Source organism: Bombyx mori, chromosome 10 (assembly GCF_030269925.1).
Source record: "Bombyx mori chromosome 10, ASM3026992v2".
Lineage (NCBI taxonomy): Eukaryota > Metazoa > Arthropoda > Insecta > Lepidoptera > Bombycidae > Bombyx > Bombyx mori.
Genome location: NC_085116.1, coordinates 3,632,909 through 3,659,533, shown reverse-complemented (window position 1 = coordinate 3,659,533; position 26,625 = coordinate 3,632,909). Strand labels below are relative to the sequence as shown.

At 36.7% G+C, this 26,625-nt stretch overlaps 1 protein-coding gene across 1 annotated transcript; it reads left to right on the top strand.

The window, feature by feature from the left end:
- The first annotated feature begins 309 nt into the window (after nucleotides 1–309).
- LOC101743745 (integrin alpha-IIb-like) lies at nucleotides 310–26,358 on the top strand. The gene is given in 25 exon segments (NM_001309584.1): nucleotides 310–409; nucleotides 1,316–1,483; nucleotides 2,377–2,508; nucleotides 3,498–3,562; nucleotides 4,987–5,122; nucleotides 5,535–5,726; nucleotides 7,415–7,500; nucleotides 8,393–8,629; nucleotides 9,302–9,413; nucleotides 10,230–10,448; nucleotides 11,656–11,747; nucleotides 12,562–12,640; nucleotides 15,369–15,481; nucleotides 16,549–16,630; nucleotides 16,829–16,952; nucleotides 17,460–17,646; nucleotides 18,128–18,294; nucleotides 19,390–19,471; nucleotides 19,875–19,958; nucleotides 21,211–21,346; nucleotides 21,864–21,948; nucleotides 22,552–22,675; nucleotides 23,275–23,345; nucleotides 24,405–24,459; nucleotides 25,595–26,358. Coding segments are annotated over 25 exon segments (2,895 nt in total). The 5' UTR covers nucleotides 310–402; the 3' UTR covers nucleotides 25,655–26,358.
- The last annotated feature ends 267 nt before the right edge of the window (nucleotides 26,359–26,625 follow it).

The following is a 26,625-nucleotide window of genomic DNA, read 5'->3' as shown; positions in this document are numbered from 1 at the left end:
AATAAATAAAAAAAAACTTTGATTTGTTATAACATTGTACAGCTAAAACCTAAGATAGGACACAATTGTAGTTGTATGTGTAATTACATATGTAACTTGGAGAATTAGAATATGAACATATCCTTCTTTTTTTTAAAAAACGATCGCCGAATTTATCTTTATACATTAGAAAATTTTGTTACAAATATTCATCGAATTTATAGCAAATTAAAATACATACAATTATAAAAACAGTTTCCTTATGTTGTGAACGCATGTTGTATTGTTCATTTTTCTGTGGTTTATTTTCATTTTTCCTGCTTGATCCGAATACATTGATCAACATGTTCGTAAAGGTAGCGCGTGTGATTATTCTACAGTAAAATAAATGAGTTTTTATATTAATTTACAATTAACACGAAAATGTTTGGTAAGTTCCATTGTAAATATAATTTGTAAATAAAAAAAAATTTTTTTACTGCCCTTGTATGTAGATTAGCATACGGCCCACCTGATGGTGAGTGGTTACCGTCGCTCATGGACTTCAGCAATGCCAGAGGCAGAGCCAAGCCGCTGCTTACCGTTAAGTACTTTCCACAAGCCTTGTTTGGAGAAGGACATGTCATAGCGCTCGGAGAGCACCGTAGAAGAGAGCCGTTGTAACTATACTGAGATCTTAGAGCTTATATCTCAAGGTGGGTGGCGCATTTACGTCGTAGATGTCCATGGGCTCCAGTAACCACTTAACATCAGGTGGGCTGTGAGCTCGTCCACCCACCTAAGCAATAAAAAAAAAGAGGTTACTCGAATGCCGGGTGGTACGTGGCAAAAAATATCTCTGGAAACGCACTGTGGATGAACGTAGTGGCTCCAGGTAGTATGGATGAACTCTACACCGGTCGCGGTCGGTGCGATGGTAAAAGGTGGTAGAAGGTGCGATGGTAGGTCGAGGTGATAGGATCATCTCGATCCTCCGAGCAATCGACATGGAACATACGGTAGTAAAAAATAAAATTCTAAGCCGTTGATCTTCTGTACGGGCTGGTTTAATTATCAAATTGCATGATACCGGTAATTAATTTAATTAATTAATGCTTTTACGGAACAAATCCCCGTGAACAACTTCAATTGTGACGACCACACGCGATATATGTAAAATTACTCGATGTTTTTGCTTTGATGATGATGATGAAGCCAGCATGATGCCGATCGTACCCATTAGTGCATACTTACTATATGCCTCATTACCAATAGGCTCCACATGTATTGAAAACATGGGCATGCTATAATGAAATATATTATGATGACAGCTTTATAAATATAATTTGTTTTACAGGCCTAAGAACATCACTGTATTTAATATGCTCTCTTCTACATACCGTCATATGCTCAAGAATGTTTTGTCACGAACCTTCGATGGGTGTAATAAGACCGGTTGTAACCACCAATCACTCAGATTTTGGATTCTCGATTGCATTGCAAAAGGGACGTGACGGAAAATTAGGTAACATTTTTTTTTATTGGTACATACGTGACTGCAATTAGTTTCCTAAAGTATTCCCTTCCTTTCATTCGTAATATGAAGCTTGGGAATGATCTTCTTGCCGCTTTTCAGTACTATGGCACGGAATCCTTGTGATTTAGATATCAGACATGGCATTGTTTGGATTGAGTCATATAACCTCGCCGACATGTATCATTTTTCTAAAGAAATGTTAACCTAACACGTGTTCAAAATCAATTTCTAAAATTCAAAAATAATATCGGGTAAAAAAAGAGGATGCTTTTGCGTAATTACTGATGGTATTTAGAGTGGACAAGGTCAGGTATTAATGTGCTTATTTTTAATGTCAAGTAGTCACGCAACCTGGGAAGGGTTTGATGACCCTTATGCAATAAAGTTGAAAATTTGATCCTATCTCTGAAAGCGGCATACCTTTGTGATATCTATAGGCTCTGGTTAGTAGCAAGTGCGGTGCAAGCTTAGGTATGGATCTACAGCAATAAAAAAAAAAAACGAGCATATTAATCCCGCACGTTGTCTTTTTTTCCACTTTGTTGAAGGTGTTAGTGAAATATTACGACTTGAGAATATTTTTTTATAGCTGCTAGTTGCAATGGTACTTTTGGGAGTAACGATAAAGGGAAGATTTTTCATTGAGTGGGTGATATTGCTTGGTAGAACGATGGTTTGTATGTTGTTGTTCGGAACTTGTATATATGGAAGCTTATCTTGAAAATTTAGTTAGCGAGGTTTAGGCATCTGTCAAATATCTTGTGTTGTTCTATGATGGATACCGTTACGATAATAAACCATAGTCATTTATCGATAACGTAACTACCCAGAAACGTGCGAATGGCGAAATTTATTTGCGAAAATTCATTGTTTATTTTTAGTGATCGGCGCACCAAATCACGATCGTACAGGAAAAGTATTTCTATGTGAACTATCCGAAATAATGAGCAACAAAACCAGCACTTGTAACCCAGTTGACATTGACGTGGAAGGCTTAAGTAATTACAAATTAGGTATGTACGTATTTCATCATGTTATGCTAAAAGGCAGCGGCTTGGCTCTGCCCCTGGCATTGCTGAAGTCTATGGGTGACGGTAACCACTCACCATCAGGTGGGCCATATGCTCGTCTGCCTACAAGGGCAATAAAAAAAAAGGCGAGAAAATGTGCTTTGTCTCGAACGTGGGATGATATTGAGAAACCAAATGCATATTTTTGATATTCATGCTTTTAAGCACAGAGGGTACCCCCCTAACTTGCTCGGGTTTTGTCTAGAGCGGGGATTGGGAGTGTAGGGAAGTCATTTGGTTTTTTCCCTACCTATTCTAGTAACTTCGAGGGGTTATTCTAGATTCACCGAACTAGTAGGTGAGCTCACGGGGCTCAAACCGGGAGTGTTGCTAGCACTGGCCCTAGCAAGAGCAGTGCTTCGCAGAATCTACCACTGGATCGGAAACGCGATCCACTGAGAAGATCCGACAAGAAACTCTGTGGGCGAAGCTTAGTGAGTGGGCCTCTAACCTATTCGGTTCCAGTGTTTAACATCTTCGACCACCGATTCTCAAACAGCCAACGCGCGCCCTAGACACGGTAACCTCGGAGGAGGTTTGACATCCGGCCCGAAAAAAAGATCTAAAGGGTACGATAGATGAGTAAACGAGTGAATGAGCTCTAATAAATATTCATAAACCGAAATAGGCCAACAAGACAACTGGTGTTGGTGGTGTTGTAGAATTTGTTCTGATAGTAATACAAGCTGCAACATGATAAGCTTCCCATAGTGATCTATGAAATACAACATCTTAGCATCTTGTAGTCATAATAAACCAAATTTACATATTAGTCGATTACTTATGGAAACAGGAAGCAACACAGGTAGTTGGTGGACTGGTTGGACAGTTGGTTGGACATTTCCCAATAGCTGCATATGTGTTGCGGAAATCAATATAATTTAAGTTACAAAACATCTAGTGATAAAAGCTATTTTATTAATTTGTTTCAGCTGGAGAGCCCGGTGAAAATTTTTATTTAGGCATGACGATCGCTGCAACTTCGGACTTATTTGTGGTTGGTTCTTTACTGTTTTAACTATCTAAAATAACAGGGGAGAATTAAATTTAATTTGCATGAAACTGCTAAATTCCAAATAGACCCAACCAAAGAGCAAACAAACGTAACGCGATCGCTTAAGCAACTAAATTAATTCCAAAAAGGGGAAAGGCGGAACGCGACTGAAGTAGCGTGTCTTCAGTTGAAAAACATAGAGAGCCAGTTTTTACGTAGACGCAGATGCTTCAGATGATGTGTGATCTATTCAGAACACCTAATTTAAAGTTACTAAAACTGATAGATATGAAAATGCTACCGAGGAAATGGTTGTCTGTAATTGAACACATATTTGGACCACATTTCCATTTTAATAGAGGCCAATTGGTATACACCATTGGTTTTGATTTGATTAACCGCGATCAAGTCACATCACATCAATAGCATGCCACTGAGCGTGATCTTGGACTTCTTTCATCCAGATCTTGCCAATCAAGTCATCATCAACGCTTAAAGTCGTGTCGTAATTCTCGTTATCATAAGTTTATTTTTTATTGCTTAGATGGCTGGACGAGCCCACCTGGTGTTTAGTGGTTACTGGAGCCCATAGACAAAGACATTTACAATGTAAATGCGCCACCCACCTTGAGATAAGGTCCCAGTATAGTTACAATGGCTGCCCCGGCCCTCAAACCAAAACGCGTCACTGCTTCACGGCAGAGATATGTAAATATATGTAGGTACCTGCCTACATTTACAATTTTTGTTTTGTTTAGATGGGTGGACGAGCTCACAGCCCACCTGGTGCTAAGTGGTTACTGGAGCCCATAGACATCCACAACGTAAATGCGCCACCCACCTTGAGATATAAGTTCTAAGGTCTCAAGTATAGTTACAACGGCTGCCCCACCCTTCAAACCGAAACGCATTACTGCTTCACGGCAGAAATAGGCAGGGTGGTGGTACCCACCCGCGCGGACTCACAAGAGGTCCTACCACCAGTAAGAAACATACATACATATCTCTTAGGTAAAACGTATCATGCACATGTTCACAGAAAGCACTCCAACGATGAAGGAATATCATCGTACAATAAATATCTAACTCAAAAAAATATAAACTTGTGCAATCACCTTTAAAGGGCGTATTTTAAGTCCGTTCAAATATTCATTTCCACTCGATAGTTGGGGTAATTTCAACCTTATCTCTGAAGGTGAGTGGCGCTATTCGCGTTATGGTGTCTATAAGCTCCGACAGTCATCCAACGCTCATCTTGTGTTAACGTAACGGTGAGTTCTTTAGCTATTGACTTAGAAAATCAAAGAAAAATCATTGAAAACGAGATGAAAATGAGAACGAATGTCATGCAATAGAATTTCATATTTTTCCTTCACAATCGAGTGGCAAATGTAATTAGATCAGACATGGTTGTTCTCTTGTTTAAGACGTGTGCACCACTAACTAAATTTGAATTCGGAAGTGAGAGCAAAAGTGTTTATGGATCTTGCTTTGTTTACGACGGGTCAGCACATCAAATACGGGGCTCGTTTGAAAAATACTTGGACGGATCTGAACAAAAAGGCAAGTTTTTTTTAGATTAGCAATCGAACTTAATTAATTTTTAGCCATTGGTTATGTTCATTTAGCTATATCTGTATTCCGGTACAAATTTTGTATGTCTCTGATGTTGCAACGTTTTCATTAAAAGCTTAACCCTGAGGTTTTCGTATTTCGGTCGGGCGTGGAAAAAATGTATATATTTAGAAAAGGTGGGTGTGGATGTCTTTGGGCTCCAGTAACCACTTAACACCAGGTGGGCTGTGAGCTCGTCCACCCATCTGAGCAATAAAAAAAAAAAAGCTGACAAACTGTAAATACTTGGGTAAATTTAAAGATTGTTGTGCTGTTTTTTTATGAGTTTTATTGAATTTTATTGAATTAAATTGCAATATAACGATAATATACAACTTATTCTTTTTCTTTCATATTTCAGGCGAGATTTATGGGGGCTTGGGATCGAATATTTTAATCGACGAAGCTAATAGATTATTAATCATCTCAAAGTCTACTTATATTGGGGACATACAATATTCATCGTTAGATAATGCAACAGATAATGTTGAATTTATTAAAAATAAGATGAGCGAGGATATCAATTTAAAATTTAAGAAGAATAGTAATATAGGTAAGTTGAGCAGATATTGAGATAGCTGTTGACGTCAGTTAAAGTACATAATATGTATATATATTTTTATGTATACACATAAGGAGGCAAGATCCTTACCTTATATAAATATATATATACACTGGTGGTAGGACCTCTTGTGAGTCCGCGCGGGTAGGTACCACCGCTTTGCCTATTTTTGCCGTGAAGCAGTAATGCGTTTCGATTTGAAGGGTGGGGCAACCGTTGTAACTATACTGAGATCTTAGAACTTATATCTCAAGGTGGGTGGCGCATTTACGTTGTAGATGTCCATGGGCTCCAGTAACCACTTAACACAAGGTGGGCTGTGAGCTCGTCCACCCAACTAAGCAATAAAAAAATATATATATACCTATATATATATATACCTAGTCAGGTCATAAATTCTGTCACATGTTTAATGTAAAATAATTGAAACAAGTTTATTAATTATGTAACCATTCATATACCAAAATGAACTTAACAAAACATAGATTCTTATGACACTAAAGTTTATTCAAAATGACCTCCGTGATTTTGAATACAGGCCTCAATCAAACAGGTTCGTCAGGACTGTATTTTGATACACAACTGCATTCGTTTTTACACCTTTCTCCCAAAAATGTACCTCTGTTAAGCCCCAATAAGAAACTCCCAACCATACCATGAGCGAGGATGGAAAATGACCTCGTTGGACACGCGGAATACGGTTGCTCGCTTCTTCACTACTGTGTGCGTACACCTTATCATTTTGTTTGTTGTAGCTCTCTTCTACGGTAAAAATTTTTTCATCCGAAAAAAGAATTTCCCGATATTTTTTTCCCGCGTACCGCTTCAACAAAGCGCGGCATCTCTTCAGTCTCAGGTCCATTAGACGAGCATTCAAACGATGTCCTGTTTTTCTTCGATATGCCCGAAGCCCTAAGTCTTCATTTAACACCCTTTTCACCGTGGTTCTGCTTAACCCCATCTGAAGGGCCAACAGTTTCTGCTTACGTTTGGGATTTCTTTGAATTCGCGCCTTCACAGCTTTTATCACTGCTGGAGTCCTAACAGACCGAGGGCGACCACTTCTTGACCTGTCATCTACACTAGAGTCTTCATTGTATCGTTTGATGGTACGATAAACGAATCTTTTGATTATATTCAAATTTTTCAGTATGTTAAAAATTTGAATTGGCGCGTAACCGCAACGATGCAACGCAATAACTGCAACACGGTCTTCTTTAAGCGTCCACTCCCTATTTAAAAATGAGTGAAAATTGTAAAAGTATACATTTTTATTTTCATGAACAATTCGAAATTCGAATTCAATAAACTTTTTTGTGGCCAGCATTCTAAAAGAAAAGTTTTTACTGTGTGACAATACTTATGACCTGACTAGTTATATACATATATATAAATTTAGCACTAAATTAACTTTAAGAAACGAATTTGAGTTAGTCATCAAAAATGTTCTTTGTTAGCTTCAAGGGGGTGGACGTGTTAAATTTGAATAATATTTGAAATTCACTTGATCTGATTAATTACGGATAGTTTGTATTTTTTATTTTATTTAGGGCAAAAACTTGAAGTAATTGATGAAATTAATCGACCGGCTTTATTTTGCCGCTGCAAGCCTGCAAGCTTTTAACTGCTCGATATATTAATGTTATCTGACGTTTTAATGTTATTAACATATTTTCCAGGATATGGCCTAGCGTCTGGAAACTTTTTCGACAACAGCACAGTTTTTGAAGCAGTCAGCATGAAGAACAATGATTTGAAAGGACAGGTTATTTATTGGCTTTGTTATTTTAATCTTGATAAAGGAAAATATTCTTTTGTTACTCCAGATTGTTAGATTAGATCATGGCCAACCTGATGCTAAGTTGTCTCAATAAATGAGTACCATAACATGAAGACGGCCTATCTTGACAAATCAGGCCGAAATCTCAATTTTATTATAGCGGTTGTCCCACGAAATAGGTCTGATTTTTTCGCGACAAAGTTAAGAAGTACGGCGGTAACCAGTAATTACGAATATTTGTAAAAAAATACATACTATTTATCTTGCTAGTCATTTGTGGACTGAGTCCATTTTTCCAAGCTTTGAACTTTTACATACGATTACACCGGGCGCCTTCTCATTTAAGTGTCAATGACTTGAAACAAAAAAGCGAGTGAATAAAAAAAACACGTGTGGCACTCGGGGACTGCCGCGGTAAAGCTATTGCATAGCATTTTTTATTAACTTTGGCAATTCTAATTAGACAATAATAATTTTATATTAAAATAATAGTAATAAAATAAGACCACGCTAAATTTAATTTTATAAACATTAACAAAAGCAAAACATTAACTGTCCCCTTCACACTCATAAACTACACCGCGCGAGAGAGAGATGGGCAGACTTTTCATGTTGCGCATGCAGTGCGACGTCACGCCGCGCGCTTACCCACAAACACTACACAAGCGCAACGTGTGAATGTGTTGAACGCGAGCTACATGGTAGGCGGAGTGGGGATGTTAGGTTTCATTTTCGTTACGGAATCTCTTGATTCGGTCGCCGCGCTCAAAGCCCGCGATAAAAGCCATGCAATAGCTTGAAAACTGGGTGATAGAAATTAGATTTAAAATCAAAGTACTTAAGTTGCTTTTTATTGTAATCCGTTTAAAATTTGCAGGTAATGTTTATGCAGTACCCAAATTTAGGGAAGCAGAATAAACTAATAGTAAACGAAAAAACTGAGGAACATTTGGTGGAGGACACTTCAGTCGGTACTATGTTTGGATACGTGATGTCTACTGCTGACCTAAATGTCGATGGAATCGCGGACCTTCTGGTATCAGCGCCGGGGTACTTTCGCGGCAGACATGCGTATGACTTAGGCGCTGTTTATATATACATCGGAGGTCATTCGGTGAGAATTTATCTTTTTTTTTCTATGATAAGCTTGTAATCCACCTAGTGATTACAAGAGCCAATTAAAATCATAAAATATATACCAATCTCGATCTCGAGACCACCATGTGGTAGGAATATCATTGTCATTTGGCTATGCTGCCTTTGATGGAAAAGCTCGTACACACGTCAGAAATATCCGTGATGCTGATACCTACTCATCCGGGTAACCGGAAAATATCAGTAGGATAATACAGGCAGTAAGAATCGGGGAAAGAGAAGGCAATTGAGGAGAGACTGTTACTACGGGTAAGTTAAGAAAATATAAAAGGTGGCGTTGACTAAAAGTGATGGCGTAGTCTTGTGTTATGAATGCAGGACATTATTCAGGATCCAATAATGAATGGTTTGAAGTAATTTTTCTCAGGAGATGCTCTTGTGAAAATGTGTGAATGTTTATAATCGTTCTGCTAAATTCCCGTTCTTGTTAACATGAGATACCCTGGTAGAACATTCAGCGTATGCAGCATTTGTATATCCTTGGTATAGTCCGGTGCCAATTTATATTCATTCTTTGATTTCAGATAGTACGTAAGGCTAATATTATATTCGACTTCTCTTTTTACCGGGCTTTAGTAAATAGAGAGTCCTCTGTAGTTATATTTTAATTTAGTATGAATATTGTTTACAGATATTAAAATCCAATAAAAATCACAACGCGAGAACTATTGTGGGCGTTAAGGAAGGCGCCCGTTTCGGCAGTTCATTGATCGCTCAAGATCTCGATGGCGATGGAATTCCTGGTAATTTTCTCAATCACTTTCTGTCACATTCAGCATCCTTTATGTCCCTTTTATATGGTAAATCCTTTCGTAAAGTATTAGAAGGAATATTCACAGAGTTGTGGCCAAAATTCAGACCTCGACCCAATGACATGCAGAGGAGTATAAACTTTGAATTATTCTATAATAACACATTATATTATGTGTGTTGTATTCGACTACCCACATATACATCAATACGTCGCTTTGTCTGCGAGACTTATACATATATTATGTATGTGGCGTGGGAAAACATCTGCTCAGAAATTGTTTAAAATGTATCCTGTATTCTTTGCCGTAACTATTTCCTCGCCGCCTCTATAAACTGGTTCAGTGGGTTGGACGTGAAAACATAACACACAGACAGAGTTATGACTGTATTTGTATTAAATTCTAACGTCTTAACAGTGGGAAAGAAAGATCAAGAAAAATTTAATAGACGCTTTTTTTTTGAAAATCCGAAGTTAATAAAACAATGATGAGTCGATATCCTAACAAAATTAGTCTACATGTAAAATTTGCATGAAAACACGTTAATTAAGTTCGGAAATGTACGCGAACAAATAAACACACAGAGAAAGAAAATAATTCAAAAAACTGCTGTTCTGAGGAATTGTTATTGTTACTATTACTCCAGTTTAGATATTTCCTTTCCATTTTTATAACTCTTCTTAAAAATACAGACGTAGCGTATTCTACTGTTATATCTTTGTCTACTGTTTTTATTTTCTGTATCTTTTAATGACATAGTATTAGAACACATACCGTGTATTTTTCAATTATGATTATTCGTTACAGAATTGATAATTGGAGCGCCTTACGAAGATCAAGGTTTAGGCGCTTTGTACATTTTATCAGGGTACGAGGTTAAAACGAAATTACTGACTGAAAAAGGTTCGAATATTGAAATGATGCTTTCGGCTTTCACTGAGACTCAAAGGATACAATTATCGGAATTCAAGCAATTCGGATTTAGTCTTCAGCCATTAGTTGATGTAGACGACAATGGATCTACAGGTAAATTAATATAATTAGATCTCAAGAAACAGTAACTTGCTTATCTCATTCTTCATTCAACTATCTATATCACTGATATTCTATCTACCTGACATTCGCAGATGAGTAATTCGTCAAAGAAGAGTTTCGAGTCATAAATAAAAAGGAAGTTTGTTCAACGTTCTGAGGAATTGTTTAAGATCATCCCCTTCTTCCATCCCAACACTAGCAACCTACCATAGTTATGTTCATTCACAGAGCGTTTAAAGATATTATTGGGTAAAAAATATCACTGACTTCAGCTTGCTTCAGGCTGATCCTTGTTTTGTGAAATCCCTCGGGTAGGTAGCATCCCCATGTCTATTTCTGCCGTAACACAGCCATGTGTTCCGTCTTGAAGAGTAGATCAGCTGGTATGCATTTGAGACTGAAGTCATGTCTCAAGGTGGGCAGCAGCATTCCCTGTGTGCTTAAGATTCTGTTTCGGTTCATAGTCATAAATACGTTAACGAAAAAAACGCGCCACAACACACACATTATCAAACAATTACATAGTAAAATAAACTTTTTTTTTATTGCCCTTATATTCAGACGAGCATACGGCCCACCTGATGGTGAGTGGTTACCGTTGCCCATGGACTTCAGCAATGCGAGGGGCAGAACCAAGCCGCTGCCTGCCTAACTGTAAAAAAAAATAATCCAAAAGAAATGTAACAATGGCAGTGTCAAACGCCGATGATTCCTGAAAACATCCGCTCCGTCGAATGTTCTGACAATAAATACTTTTTCGGAAAATTTAAAATAAATTGGCTTATGACATGCGACAATCGGTAAATGAAGTAGTCTTAAGGACTTTGATTTCTATAAATTGGTTAAAACTATTTACTGTTTACTGGTGGTAGGACCTCTTATTTACTGGTGGTAGGACCGCTTATTTACTGGTGGTAGGACCTCTTGTGAGTCCGCACGGGTAGGTACCACCACCCTGCCTATTTCAGGCGTGAAGTAGTAAAGCGTTTTGATTTGAAGGGTGGGGCAGCCGTTGTAACTATACTTGAGACCTTAGAACTTATATCTCAAGGGGGGTGGCGCATTTACATTGTAGATGTCTATGGGCTCCAGTAGCCACTTAACACCAGGTGGGCTGTGAGCTCGTCTACCCATCTAAACCATAAAAAACAAAAAAAAAACGTATTTGCGTTGGTCTAAATTGTATTATTTATTACAGAACTGGCAGTGGGATCACCGGGTAGTGCGGCTGTGGTGATATTTCGCTCTATTCCAGTAGAATCGGTCGAATTGACAATTATAGGACAAAATGTGAGAGCATTGTTATTTGAACATTTCAAATATTACAATATCATCATTTCAATTCTTCATCCGTTTTGAGTAGAAAATATTCTCACTTTCTTTTTCTATAAAATATTCTGTCTTTCGTCACTCTAACTTTTATCTAACCGATCTTAGGGCATATTGTTTTGCACAGTATGTAATCTTGTCAAATATAAAACACTACAAAATTTAGATTAAAGAATAATTTAGAAAGAAATTGGACGTTATTATAAATCATGCGTATTCTATGCGGTCATACACATGTGTAAGATGTTGTATAAGCATGTTTGTAATTTAAGCATACAGACATCTACAGTTATCAACCATGGTACCTGGAACAATTATAAACATCCAGAATCCGTTTCATCCTATGACAAGTTCTTCGTCAAACGAGTTTCAAAAAGAGACCTCAAATAGTAGACGAATTTGCTGATATTCATGTGCATCGATATACACTAAGCATCGGTTGGGATAATCGTTTGATCGACTACTTTCTCAGGAAAAAGAAAAACGTATATAAAAATCACCCATTCATAATTTAAATTAGATTGAAATAAGATTTTTTTTTTTTTTTTAATGCTGGGGATTCCATTTACGGATACCCGGTCGAGGGGGGTAACGGACCGGGTTATGTCGGACTCCGGCGCCTCCTGAGGGGAAGAAGGGAATTTAAATTAGACCTAAAAATTTAAGTTTAGCATTTTTTAGTATAGTCGAACAAAGATATTTTTTCAATTTTAAATTGTAAATAAATCCGCGGAACGCAACTCCCTTGGATAATTATTAATCGTTACATTCACAGAGCTTTAAAGAGCAAGACACAAGCGTCGTTCTGGTTGTGTGTGCACAAATAGAAAAACGAAAACTTGCAACATCAAGAAGTGAGTATTTTATTATAGTTATTGCGTTGTCTACTTACTAGCAGTGACGCCATCTATGCTTCGTTTGGAGAAGTCGCGGCGTGAATTACTCTGAAATGACAGCACAAATAAAACCCACAGAGACTGATTTTCTCGCCGGATCTTCTCAGTGGGTCACGATTCCGATCGCGTGGTAGATTCTGAAAAGCACTGCTCTTGCTAGGGCCAGTGTTAGCAACGTCCTCAGGTTAGAGCCCCGTGAGCTCACCTACTCGCTCGGTTACGCTGGCCTAGCTTCTAAAGGTCCATATTATGTATACCAACCGCTATAGGTTTATACCAACTTAGGTAGGAAAAAAAGCACAAAAAATGAATACAGACGTTTTAAAACATATATACTCAATTATAAGATAAGCAATAAAAGTGTATTATACTCATTTAGAATAGAATATTCATTTAACTTATCCGCGACTATATCCAGGTCATCTACACGAAAAGAAACAAAGGGGTTCGCGGGTTCGAATCCCGCCAAGGGAAGGTATTTGTATGATAAATATAAATATCTTTTCCAGGGTTATGGATGTATCTTAAATATATGTATGTGTATAATAAAAATCTTACATTTATTTCCGTTATCTGGTACCTGTAACACAAGTTCTTTACGAACTTATCACGGGATCAGTTAACGTGGCGTGATTGTTAGTAAATATTTATTTATTATTTATTTATATGTACAAATAAACGAAATGTGAATAATTGTTGTAAAGTTTGAAGGAACTCCGTAATGAGACGTGGTTTTTAAAGATTGAGTTAATGAAACAGTCAAAATTAGTGAAATTATAACTCGAATTTCTAGAACGTGACTTTCGTTTTTGTTTGAATTTTATGACAAAAGTCAGTACAGTTAGTCACTTGTTAATATCTGTCCTGGTGAACCTGGAAAGGCCTTTGGGCCACTAGTAATCCTTCAATCATAAAAAAGGGTGCGTGTACTTATGTACGCGCGTAAGAAGTTATACTTTATTTTTATTAAATTTTTTTTTTTTTAAATATTAAATAATTAATTATAAATATTTAACGTTAATAATTTAATAATATTTAGTATGAATTATATTGAATAATAATTTTGTCATTTATATTACTAAAAAATGAATGCTAATAACACTTTTTTTACGAGTGTACACGCACGAAAGTTCACCTGCGGCTATATTCAGACTCGCCAAGTTACGTCGGTCGTATTGTAATCTGCGATTTAGTGGGCAACTTCATTCTGTTAATTTTGTGACACGGTGCGCGCGCATCGTAAAATTTCACTCTCATCAATTTTTCATAACGCGCCTAAAGAAGTATAACTTCAAAAAAAACTTGTTAATAACCACGTGCGTTGAGAATGGAGAAGTTCGTGGATGAGCAATGATTATCGTCACTGATGGCGACTGGCAGTCAATCGTCGGAAAACATTTGACAAATTTATTTACCCAAGAACGCATTGTACCCTAGTACGCACGATTTCCACCTCCCTAACTATTCGGTCTGTTCTAATCAGCCTTAAACTACAATTCGTGGAAACGTTCGTTTGTTCGTTCGTAATTGTTAATTTTTCAATAAATGTTTTTTTTTATCTACCTCGTAGCTACTGTTACGTGCTGGGGTTCGGGATAAATAAAATTTCACCAAAGTACAACTCAAAACTGTATTCAACACTTAAAACACTTAGACACTTCACAAACACTTTAAAACACTCAACAAACACTTTAAAACTCTCAATTCGCTTGTTCCGCTTCGCTTCAGGTGATCCGTTCGCTGTTTCGCTTCGAGTAGTTCCGATTACTGACTGACTGCGTGCCATCTCTACAACGCTTTTATAGCCGATACCTCTTCCCTAGAATTATCGAGAATATTCTACCCATCTCTAGTCGTGGTTTCCGCTATCTGTCAATAAATGGCGTTGTAATTCTCGAGCATTCTGGATCCTTCGATATTCGTTCGACTATTCGGCGATAGATGGCGTTACTCTTACCGGCGTAACACTACTATCTTATTTTTACCTCGTAGCTACCAAATCGTTGATAGCACGAGGGGCTATTCCAACTACGTGCGTACGTGGTAGGTAAGCTCATAGATAGGGCTCAACGTGGGAGGACTTGCTGACAAAAGCTCTAGAGCTAGCAAGAGCAGTGCTTTATTGAACCTACCAACGGATCGGAATCGCGGTCCTCTGAGAAAATTGGTCGGGAAACTCTGTGACTTTTGTCTATGGGGCAATATATTATATATGTTGTGTAATTGTGCAAATGGTACACACATCATGAAGCACTAAGGGAGTGACAATGTTTTAGTAAAATTGAAAGTTACTAAAGCGCGAACCCGCTTCGTTAGATACTCTGTTCTGCCTATTTTTGCAGCTGAGCAGTAAAGATTTACAACTGTTAGAACAACATGATACTTTGAAGGAAACAACATAGAGAATATCTTACCACGAGCGGGTGTAATTGCTCAGCGGGCCGACGCCCCGAATGTTATCGTTGAGAACTTGGATATTTGCATGGTTCACTTGAAAACATCGTTAGAGTTATTCAAGGATGTGTCAAATATTTCCTGTTATAGCTACCACTGCATTGCAACTCAAACTTCTATCAAATGATACAAGATGGCCGTTATTGACATTGTGATCAATGATTCAACACCTGAGCAGTTTCTTCTTCAGCATTAGTACCGCAACGAATAAAACAGATTTATTTTATTTCAGAGCTAGTTGTGAACACTGCAATTACAGGGGAAGCAGTCGTGAAAAATCCAGAGTACTTGATCATTTTAACAGACGAGAGGAAGAAATCATGCGACGTTGTTTCTCTAGAATTGGTATGTAACGTTATGAGCCGTTAATAGCCAAACTTGACTAAGCGCGCGTAAATTATTTACGTAACCCGAAAAAAACGCACGTGATTCACATTTAAATCAGAGGATACACTGTCATTTGTTTTTTGTGATTTTAAAGAAAGATTGTCTGAAATATAGTTGCTGACGTATCAAAATGACCGCGTTATGAATTGAAAGATCTCTGACAAAGGCGACGAAACTGTCAAAGAACTTTTATGCATTTCAATTGTCAATAGCTTAGTATAATAGTTAAAACAGTTTAAGACGAGTAGAGCTGATTAGAAAAATGATTTGAAATACAATAGGAATACGTAATGTTTTACATTGATGAATTTAGTATAGTTATCCAAAATACAGTAAAGAAAATTATAAATTCATGCAGGAATGTACAAAACTTATAGTTAATTCATGATGTCATCGTTATTAGATATAGAGTGATATTTCTACTTAGCACCCAATTTGAAAAACCTAAAAATGCGATAGTTGATTAATAAAGAGGAAATTATTGTCCCCTTAATGTTCCCACATTCGTTTATCAAACCAAACGTGACTGAGATGAACATGCATTCAATACATAATAATATGTGTATGAGAGTGAAAAAAGATTTTCAAATCTACCCTCGAATTTAATTTAAAAATTACAATTTTTTTAATGAAATCATTATATTTCAATTGAATTTTGTAGAGTTGTTAAGAGATATTTTCTAGTTTTTATTGTTTTTTTTTTATTAATGAATCTGGATTACCAAACAAAATATAATAGCCAACGACGTTCATAATAAGATTGTGATTTTGGCTTTATGTTCGTTGTTACCATAATATTAATTTGTTTATTTACACCCATCTAAGCAATAAAAAAATTCATACGCTGCTGACACTTGCAGTTTTTCAGGATACTACCATTAACATAAGATAGGTGGCGCGGAAGTAGTTTTAACCAATAAATAGTTTTCATATATGTAGCATTTGCAGTAAAGCATGTTTTGTTTACTGAATATAAGTAAGTAAATAATTATAAAAAAGCGTTCTTATATTGTAACGAATTCCAGAAATACAAAGAATCCGGAAATTATAATTTCACGGCATCAATTGACATAGCCCCTGAATTGAAACAAGCAATGAAGTTAAATGGTAAGTATTCATTGTTCAAGCTTAATCCAGAGTGGATTTTTTATTTTAAACAGTGTTTTTAACTGATATATTTTAGATTTTTCATATTTATCACTAATCTTCTTGACTTAAAAAGTAAATCGGTTCGGACACATAGGAGAATTGTACGCAACAAGTTTGACCGTGCCCATTTATATATAGATGATGAATATGTTTCAGTTTTTGACCCAGAATGGTTCGCTTTAGATAAACCTAGTCGGCAAAAGCAATCAAAGACAATCCAGCGCTCTTGCACCGGCGATGATTGCTTACCCAAATTGTCGATAAATTTGCATTGGCTCGGGTAAGTTTGAAATACTGATGTAATTAAATTGGTTGTGTGGAATCAGCCTAAAATATCGTCATTTATATTTACTAGTCGATGGCTCGAAAATACTCAGGAATAGGTCAAATTCGACTTTGTACAAATCGTGTAGATATTGCATAAATATGCTTTTTGTGTAACATATTTTCTTTATTGCTGAGATAGGTGAACGAAGTCACGTCCCAACTAATGTTAAGTGGCTACCGAAGGCCAATAACTGTTTCAGTTTCAAAAACAATAAGAATTTTAATCCATCATGGGTGTCTCGTTTTTAACAAGTCCTACTGAAACAAACAGGTTTTTAACAAGTCCCACTGAAACAAACAGCTGACAAGTAATTTTTTTTGTAGATGAATTGCATGGAGGAACAAAGTCCCTCGTACTAAAAATTTAACCAAAGACGTACGATAGCCTGCCGAACTGAACGGTGTTCACAGCGGGACGTCTTTGGGCAGGTATAAAAATCACGATCGTTTTTTTTTACAGTGAAAAAAATTTTGATGTTGGCCTCCAAGAAACCGAAAATTTATTGGTGAACGTAAGAAACGATGGGCACGCAGTAGACGGTGCCTGTGTTTTACTGGAAGTTAACGGGGCACAGCTGATCAGCGCTTACGAGAAACACCTGAATACCTATACGATTCCATTGAAGCCTCTAAGGAGGGAGGCCGAGGTTTGTAAAGTTACAATCAACTGAAAGATTTACTGTTTATAAATAAACACGCATTCGCATGTACTAACTCTTTTTCTTCTTCTTTTTGTCCACCTTATCCCACTAGATGGGGTCGGCACAGCAAATTTTTCCATTCCATTCTCTTCTATCAGCCGTTATCTCAACACTTACTCCTCTCTTTCTCATATCGTCATTAACACACTCCATCTATGTCTTCTTCGGCCGACCTCTTTCCCCTCTACCTTGCACTCCACTACGATTTCCATACACCTCCTAGTTACATGCATCTTCTGTCTACCATTGCCCATTTTTGGGGCTAAGCAGTAGTACAATGTTCCAATTTGAAAGGACGGCATTTTAACAATTAAATTGAGATTTCAACCTCATATCTCACTCGAGATCATTTTGGAACACTTTTTTTTCAAATATTGGGATTTAACAGCGAGAAATATTTGATTCTAAATTAGATTTTTTATTTCAGAGAAATGTGTCAGTTACAGTAGATATGAGTCACATTAATAGTACAGACAAGCAATTAGGAGTGATCGCCACGGTATACGAAGATTGTAATACCAAAACCTTACATGCCGATAAAGATGAAATCGAAGTTTCTTACGTTATAAACGCCGATAGTATTGTAATCACAAGGTGAGTTATATAGCGTTTATTAAATATGTTGGTTTATTATTGAAAAGAAACAAAATGGTTATTAACTCTAGGAATATGTATTATAAATTAATGAAAAATATTTATGCAGTTTAGACGGGCTAATAGTGAAGCTTTCCAAAGTATTCTATCATATTCTCTCTCTCCAAATCTTTTAATGGTCTGTTTCTTTTTAGTATCATCTTTATCTACTCTAATAGATAGTAGTAGAGTAGTACCTATTAGAGTAGTAGTAGAGTAGTACCTATTAGAGTAGACAACATGTTGACAGTAAGTCTGGTGAACCAGATCGAATCGCACCGTCTCCATTCGATTTTCGGAATGAATAACTTTATTAAAGACATTAATAATTTTGAGGTTCGCGCCTACTTCTTTAACACTTAAGAAAGAAGTTTACACTTCAATAAATCGCTTTCGAATTAAAGTAGAGTTTTCGCTTGTGTTACGGGTGCCGGAAACACGTGCAAGACAAACACATGTACGCACATGCACGCGAACCCCCATATTAATATCTTTAATGGAGCTATTAATTACGATTGAAAGTGTAATGCAGACGGTGCGATTCACTTTGGCTGACTAGGCTTATGTCCAACATATTAGAAAGGTTACATAGGAGGGAATAGAACAAGCCTTTACGAAAAATGACACCATTCAGATTCGGACTAGTCACGTGACCCGACCTGGCAATATTGATGTTATCATGAAGTCCATGGACAGCATTAATGTCGCACATTTACTTTAGGAATCGAGGTCAAACTTGTATTTTGTAGCGGCTGTCTCACCTCTCAAATTAGAACTGTGATAATGATGACGGAGAGCAGAAAAAAGAAGAAGTGTAGAAATGTGACTGCTTTGCGGCCGAAATGATCCTACCTACGCAACCTTCCACCAGCAACGCCTAATATTACCTGATCTGTGCATCCTGACTATCAAAACTTATTAAAAATACGTTTACATAGCAATACTTCAGTCAAATTAATCTCGAGGGAATGCATCGATTAAGAAAGCTTCATTGTACCATACGTCTCAAATTTTCATCATTATAATAATATAAACTAATCTATGATCTGTTTTCAGTTTGTCTCAAGAACGTGTACTGAGCGACAACGATTTCACCAGTAACAACAATACCACAGTTGATGATGTTCATGAATATATAGTATGTTGTTTAATATTTTAGTTTGGATTTGGCGTAGTCAAATTGCCGTCTTGCCAAGAAGGACCGATTTAAAAGAAATAACAAAATCCTCGGAATCTAAGTTAATTGTTTGATAGTTTTTAATTCTTTAGAATTGACTAAAATCAGTAGTTTTAATACATTATATATTTAAATTATATATATTTAAGATAGATTGGTTCTTACCAATTTGTAATCGACTTGTGTGATTAGTGCACCAGAATGTTACAGAAATGTTCGTTCTTATAATTTCATCAAAGACTTAAATGATTCTTTATTATTTTTACTTTGCCAGCAAAGATTAATAGAATAATGAAAATATTTCTGGAAATTAACGAACAAATTAAGATACTTGATAATTATAATACACATAAATTTATTGTAGATCAGCAACGAGGGTACCGTGACGTGGTTGAATGAAAACGTAAACCTCATCATTGATAAAAAGCCTTTTATGACGCATTACGAGGTGAGTAGAGCAATCAATTTTGATTTCTATGCTTTAGTAGAAGAGGATATAATGGCTCGTACCACACATGCTTTTAGATAAGAGAATGTTACAAGACAAGTTTGTCTAAGACATGCCATGATAGTTTAAGTTAACGTGTGTGCTTGAAAGTACCTAGCGCCTATTTTTTCTTGCCATAGACCAGAGACAAGCTCGCAGTTTGCTATTTAAGTAATTATTGGTGCTTTAGACTTTCGTGATTCTCCGTCCATCTTGGTACAAGGTCAAAATCTTAATTTATTGTATGATATCTTAAGCCCTTCATACTAGAAAATCCAACTGGTTTGCCACAAAAATAGGCTGGATACCAGTTCGTGATGCATCCTTAAGACAATCTCAGGTCGATATTGAAAAAAAAAAGTAGACCAGTTGATCCGTTGCTTGAAAGAAGGAAAAGCCGATTAATAATAACTAAAATCATAATCGGAGATAGTCACGCACGACTATCAGGCCCCCAAACTAGGATTCCTTGTATTATGAGAACTAGAGACTGTAATACATGATAAGTACATACATGTGTTTTATTGCTTATATTGGTGGACGAGCTCACAGCCCAGCTAGTGTTAAGTGGTTACTGGAGTCTATAGACATCTAAAACGTAAATGCCGCAACCCACCTTGAGATATGAGTTCTAAGGTTTCAGTATAGTTACAACGGCTGACCCACCCTTCAAACTGAAACGCATTACTGCTTCACGGCAGAAATAGCCTACCCGTGCGAACTCACAAGAGGCCCTACCACCAGTAGCCTCCTGCATATATACGTTTAATTGCATTTATTGATTTAAAAGACTCGTACAAAGAACAAACAAATTTGTTCATCACAGGAATAATAATATAATAATAAATATTTTACTAACAATCACACCACGTTAAATGGTCCCGTGATAAGTTCGAAAAGAACTTGTGTTACAGGTACCAGATAACGGAAATAAATGTAAGATTTTTATTATACACATACATATATTTAATATGCATCCATAACCCTGGAAAAGACATTTTATATTTATCATACAAATATCTTCCCTTGGCGGGATTCGAACCCGCGACCCCCTTGTGTAGTGACCATGTCACTTACCACTACACCAGACGGCCGTTAAATGTATGTTCGATACGAGAATCGACCTCATGGCCCTCGTTAGGAGTGCTAACTACTGCACCGTTGAGTAAATACAGACCAATCTTTACGTTTGTAATGTTTTTCTTTAATTCAGGTTTCAATGACAGCTTTGGATAAATGTAATGAAACCGAGCAAGATTCACAAATTCAGTTTAGTTGTAAAATCAATTTAAGGCGTTTGGATACTGTGAAGATAAACATAACGATTTCCATTGGAAAAGATAGTATGAGTGAGTAAAATACATTTAACTAACAAGTGCCCGTTCGTAACTAACTTTAGGTGCTCGGTGTATGGGGCAATAGGATTGCGACGTCAGTAATAAGTAACTAAATTATTGTCTTCATGTAAACTTCCACGATTAAGGAACAATATGACATGTCCTTCTTTAAACGAAGTTTGGGGAGAGGATTGAGCGGTAAGCAGCGACGGTACTCACCATCAGGGATGGCGTATTTTGATCTGCCTACAAAGGCAGAAATAAAATAAACATTGCGTCGTCAATATTAAGATTTTTCTGTTTTCCTCTTTCCAAAATGGACCAATTTTGATTTCTTATGCTTTTTAATTTGGTTGTTTTAGTAATTTAGGAATGATTCCCAAATATAGGAACATGGCAGCGGTAGATATGTACATCCCATGGTATGCAAATATTTGCTATAGCTCATTGATACAAGTAGAAATATGAAATCATTTGTATCGATTGAATGAGTTTTTTTTAATTAATTTTATAATATACCTACTTTCAGTAAAAAACATCATTGAAAATAAAATAATAACAACATCATATATAGACCTTTATTTGGGATCGATCAAACAAATGAAGAACGCCAGGTAAGGTTTTATCTGTTTCATATATAACTACATATTGGACGAAGTAACAATTGCATTAAATTATTTTATTAGCGAAGCAAATCACTAGGTCTGTCCAGTTTGAGTACAGACAATTTAATATTACTAGAGGTCCTGCAGTAGTCGAAATCGACTATAATTAATTGGAATTGTAAGTTTGTACACTATTAGAATTGTATTTTATACTTCTATAATCACAAATTTCACCAAGACTACACTGTATAAAATATTAACAAAGACAAACAATATTTAATCTCAATAAGACAACAGACGTCAAGAACAAAAGTTTGACAATAAATAGTATGCATGCGTGTGTGCGTCAAATACATGGTATGTAGTGTGTGTAATGTTTTCTTTATTGATTTAATGTATCTTTTATGCATTATTTAAAGAAAATATTAGCATTGTGCACTTCTTCTCTATATTCTCTATAAGTGTAGAAAATTTCATACTCCTCCGTCCGCGCAATTTTCGTAAAAAGGGATACAAAGTTTTTGCTTCACGTATTAATATATAGATAATGTTAGAAAGAATCAAGTTTATTGTGTATTATTATTATAAATTAAATAAGTGTTCGTGTTTCAGTGTTTCGAACAAATTAACATATTACACTGAGAATCCATTAAAGGACAAGAAACCGATGATTGTACTGATCTCCCTGGTCGTTGCAGTTGTTATTTTGGTCATAACATCCTTTGTCTTGTTTAAGGTAAGTCGAATAGAATCCGATGAGGGATTATAAATGTGAAAGTGCGTTTATTACAATTTTCACGCCTTAACTACTCAGTCGATCATAATTTTGGGTACACGTTGTCAGGGGTCCAGAAAAGAATCTAGGGTACCTTTGGATCATGGATGAATAAGCTTTTTGGGTACAAGTAAGCTAAATGAATCTCAGAAGTACAAAAATCAATGATTAAATGTATCTAAAGGATTCAACCAATCCAACCTTGCGCCAAAAGATATTTTGTAATTAAACTGGATATTTTATGTATAAATAAATGAATTTTAGTGTGTTTTATTGTTCGTGACTGAACACTCGCACGACTTGGTGGCTATTTGAATACTTCAGGGAAGATTTTTGAGGCGCTATTATTTTTTCTAAATAGTTTTTTGAAATCAAGGTTATTCGATTTGAAACGTTTTCATTTTGAATGTCAACTTTTTATATGCATATTTAACTAGTCTTAAGAGTTGATTTGGTCATAGTATTTCGATTAGTTATTCGATTGATCTTCACATGGAAATCTAGCCGCGATTCTCATAGTGTCAAATGTATTCTGTGTAATAGATTGTACGTGTTTTTAGATCGGCTTCTTCAACAGAGTAGAAAAGGAAAAGACGGAAGATTTAAAAAAAACTATTCGCCGCAAATCCCTGTGAGTCAATTTGTAAAACTTTATAAGTGAACCTGTATGTATTGCGCACAATAAGAAGAGGGTAATGTTCCGGAAGCCAAAAGGGCAACAGAATTTCATTTGCCGACATGAGCATAAAATTTGACATTAGATAGATTTGATGCATCCGGCAATGCTGTATAAAGCTAAGCAACTACTATGTATAGGTTAAGCCGAGTAGTCAGGTACCAACTGTTAATAAGCTTATATAGTGCAATCTTTCAATGTAATTACCACAAATCAGACATCCAATTCGATTCAATTAAGAAATGTTTTGGATTGACTTCTACTAAGAAGGTTTTTTTTGTTTTTTTTTTCCTACCTAAGCTGAGAGCCTTGAGAGGCTATTTCAGCGTAACCTTAACTAGTAGGTAAGCTCACGGGGCTTAAACCTGACGACGTTGCTAACACGAAACCTAGCAAGAATCGGGCTTCGCAGAATCTACCACCGGATCGGAAACGCGACCCACTGAGAAGATCCGGCGAGAAACTCAGTGAGCTGTGTCTGAGGGTTACTAAGAAGGGATAACATGGTGTACTGAAAATATAAATGAATATGAGTAGATACCAATAGCTTATTTGATTGTCTATTACTGTCGCGAGATAGTCATTAGTCGAAGTAGTTCTGGTTTGTAGAATGGGGGGCCGTTATACTATACAAATGCGACTTCGATTTCGTGTCTCAAGGTGAATGATAGCATTCACATTATGATGTCTTTCCTTTCCCGGAACAACCTTTTGCGGGTCGTGTGACACACAACAAGAATACCAGAGACTGAGATCCGTAAAAAATAATATTATAGTTATACAAATTAATCTATTATGAGGGAGAGATGTGCTCCGCACTAAACGCGTCACTCTTCCCACTTTACCTTTTCATGAGTTCTGTCTCATGCGGGGCTCATGTGGGTTGTTGAGCGACAGGAGGTTTTAGTCGGTTCGACTTTGACATACCCCGCCCGCCATCCCCAGTGGAGGGTGGGAGTCGGCGATTTCCTACTGACCAAAACAAAATCTAATTAATCTGTGCAAACATTTCAGTAAAGGATATGAAGGTTCCAGTGCTGTTGATGATGTGATTCAGAACGGTAGTGATGTAAGTCGCCCTCTTTTTTTTTTGTTTCAAACGAAATAATTATTAAGTTATCAGGTCGGTATCTTTTCGCTTTGAAATTAATGGTCCAAGTTGTGATACCATCGTACCGCCCGCCACCGGAGTAGAGATCATCCATACTACCTGAAGCCACTGCGGTCATCCACAGTGCGTTTTCAGACTTTTTTGTCACGTATCATCCGGCTTTGGAATGAGCTTCCTTCCACGGTGTTTCCCGAGCGCTATGACATGTCCCTCTTCAAATGAGGCTTGTAAAGAGTATTAAGCGGTAGGCAGTGGCTTGGCTCTGCCCCTGGTATTGCTAACGTCCATGAGCGACGGTAACCACTCACCACCAGGTTGGCCATATGTGGACAAGGGTAGGTACCACCGCCCTTCCTATTTCTATCGTGAAGCAATGATGCATTTCGGTTTGAAGGGCGGGGTAGCCGTTGTACTGTTAAAAGTGAGACCTTAGAACTCCTGTCTCTAGGTGGTTAGCGGCATTTACGTTGTAGATGTCTATGGGCTCCGGTGATCACTTAAAACTAGGTGGGCCGTGAGCTCGTTCATCCATCTAAGCAATAAATAAAAATCTCACACACGACTATTTGTTCTAACCGGTTCATAAGTTTGTCTGCTCAACTGAGTTGAAACTTTAAAACTATGCATTTGTTTAATTCGTACAATCGGCCATAGCTACGATATGAGCCATATGCTCTGCGTGTAATCACTTCCATCAGAGAATAACTCAGGAAGTCGCTGTTTCAAAGCGCCTGCGACCGGTCGCTGTGGGATTTTGAAGTTAAAGGCTTTGTTCCGGTTTTTTTTTTACTTAGATTGTTGGACGATCTCACAGCCCACCTGATCTTAAGTGGTTACTGGAGCCCATATATATCTACAACGTAAATGCGCCACCCACCTTGAGACATAAGTTCTAAGGTCTCAATATAATTATAACGGCTGCCCCACCCTTCAAACCGAAACGCATTACTGCTTTACGGCAGAAATAGGCGGGGTGGTGGTACCTACCCGTGCGGACTCATAAGAGGTCCTACCACCAGTAAGACTGTCTGTCGTTCAGTTGAGAATTTTATGTCACACATCAGCCTGCTAATGCATTCTCTATTCATTACAGTCGCAGACCGAGCTACATATTAACGACCAACTAGAAGTTGTAACATCGTTGGAAGATTAAAATATTTAAAACTTGGCTTATTTGAACTTCATTTTTGGTCTTGATTTAAAAGTATATGAAATATTTAAGACTCGATCGGCAGATCCCTTCAAGATTTTCATAATTTAGTTATTAGCGTACGTAAATATGTAAGTTACACTGACTCGGAATTGTAAACATACTTAGGAGTATACTTTGTTCTCTTGTAATTATGTCAAATTACTTCTAAGAAGCCTTGTCTTTTATGGTAACCGTTTCACGCAAAATTTAATTTTATATTCCATCTAAATTAGCTTTGCCATCGCAAATTTTTCTTTTTTATTTCCATATTCAATACTTCAAATGTAATCTTCCTTTAGAGATAAATTAAGTTTAAATAATATTCAAAGGTTTGATGGACCAAGATAAGGTAGTGTAGGGGAATGATACCCCGCCCCGCTTCGCTTACTATGCAGTTATTGTGCATACAGTAATGAGCAGCATACGAGTCAGTCAGTGGTTAAAGTGCAGCGATCCACCGCGGTCGCTGACACGAATAAACATATAATTATACTCAGTGTTTTATTGACCACTCTGATGAGGTTTCCAGAGGAGAACGCACAATAAACCCTCAAAATCAACAAAACCTCACAGTAGCAAAAAAATTCAATGTTATTAAATATGTAACGAATAAAATTATTAGGTTAAGTTCTAGGAAAATACTGTAATAAATTATTTTGAATTTTTTTTTTTTTTATATCTTTAATATCTGTTACGAAGTGGAAATAGAAATCATATTATTGACATATACATAAACATACCTGTACTACAATTTATATATTATATGAAATTAATTTTTAAATAAATTTGTTGGTAAATCTGAGTTTCAATTTACTAGCAGATGTGGCAGTATTTCATTATTGTGTAACTATGTAATGATTATTATCATTTAACCAATATTATAATATTACGGTTTTACATAACAATAAAATCGATTTTATGTGCCGAGAAGT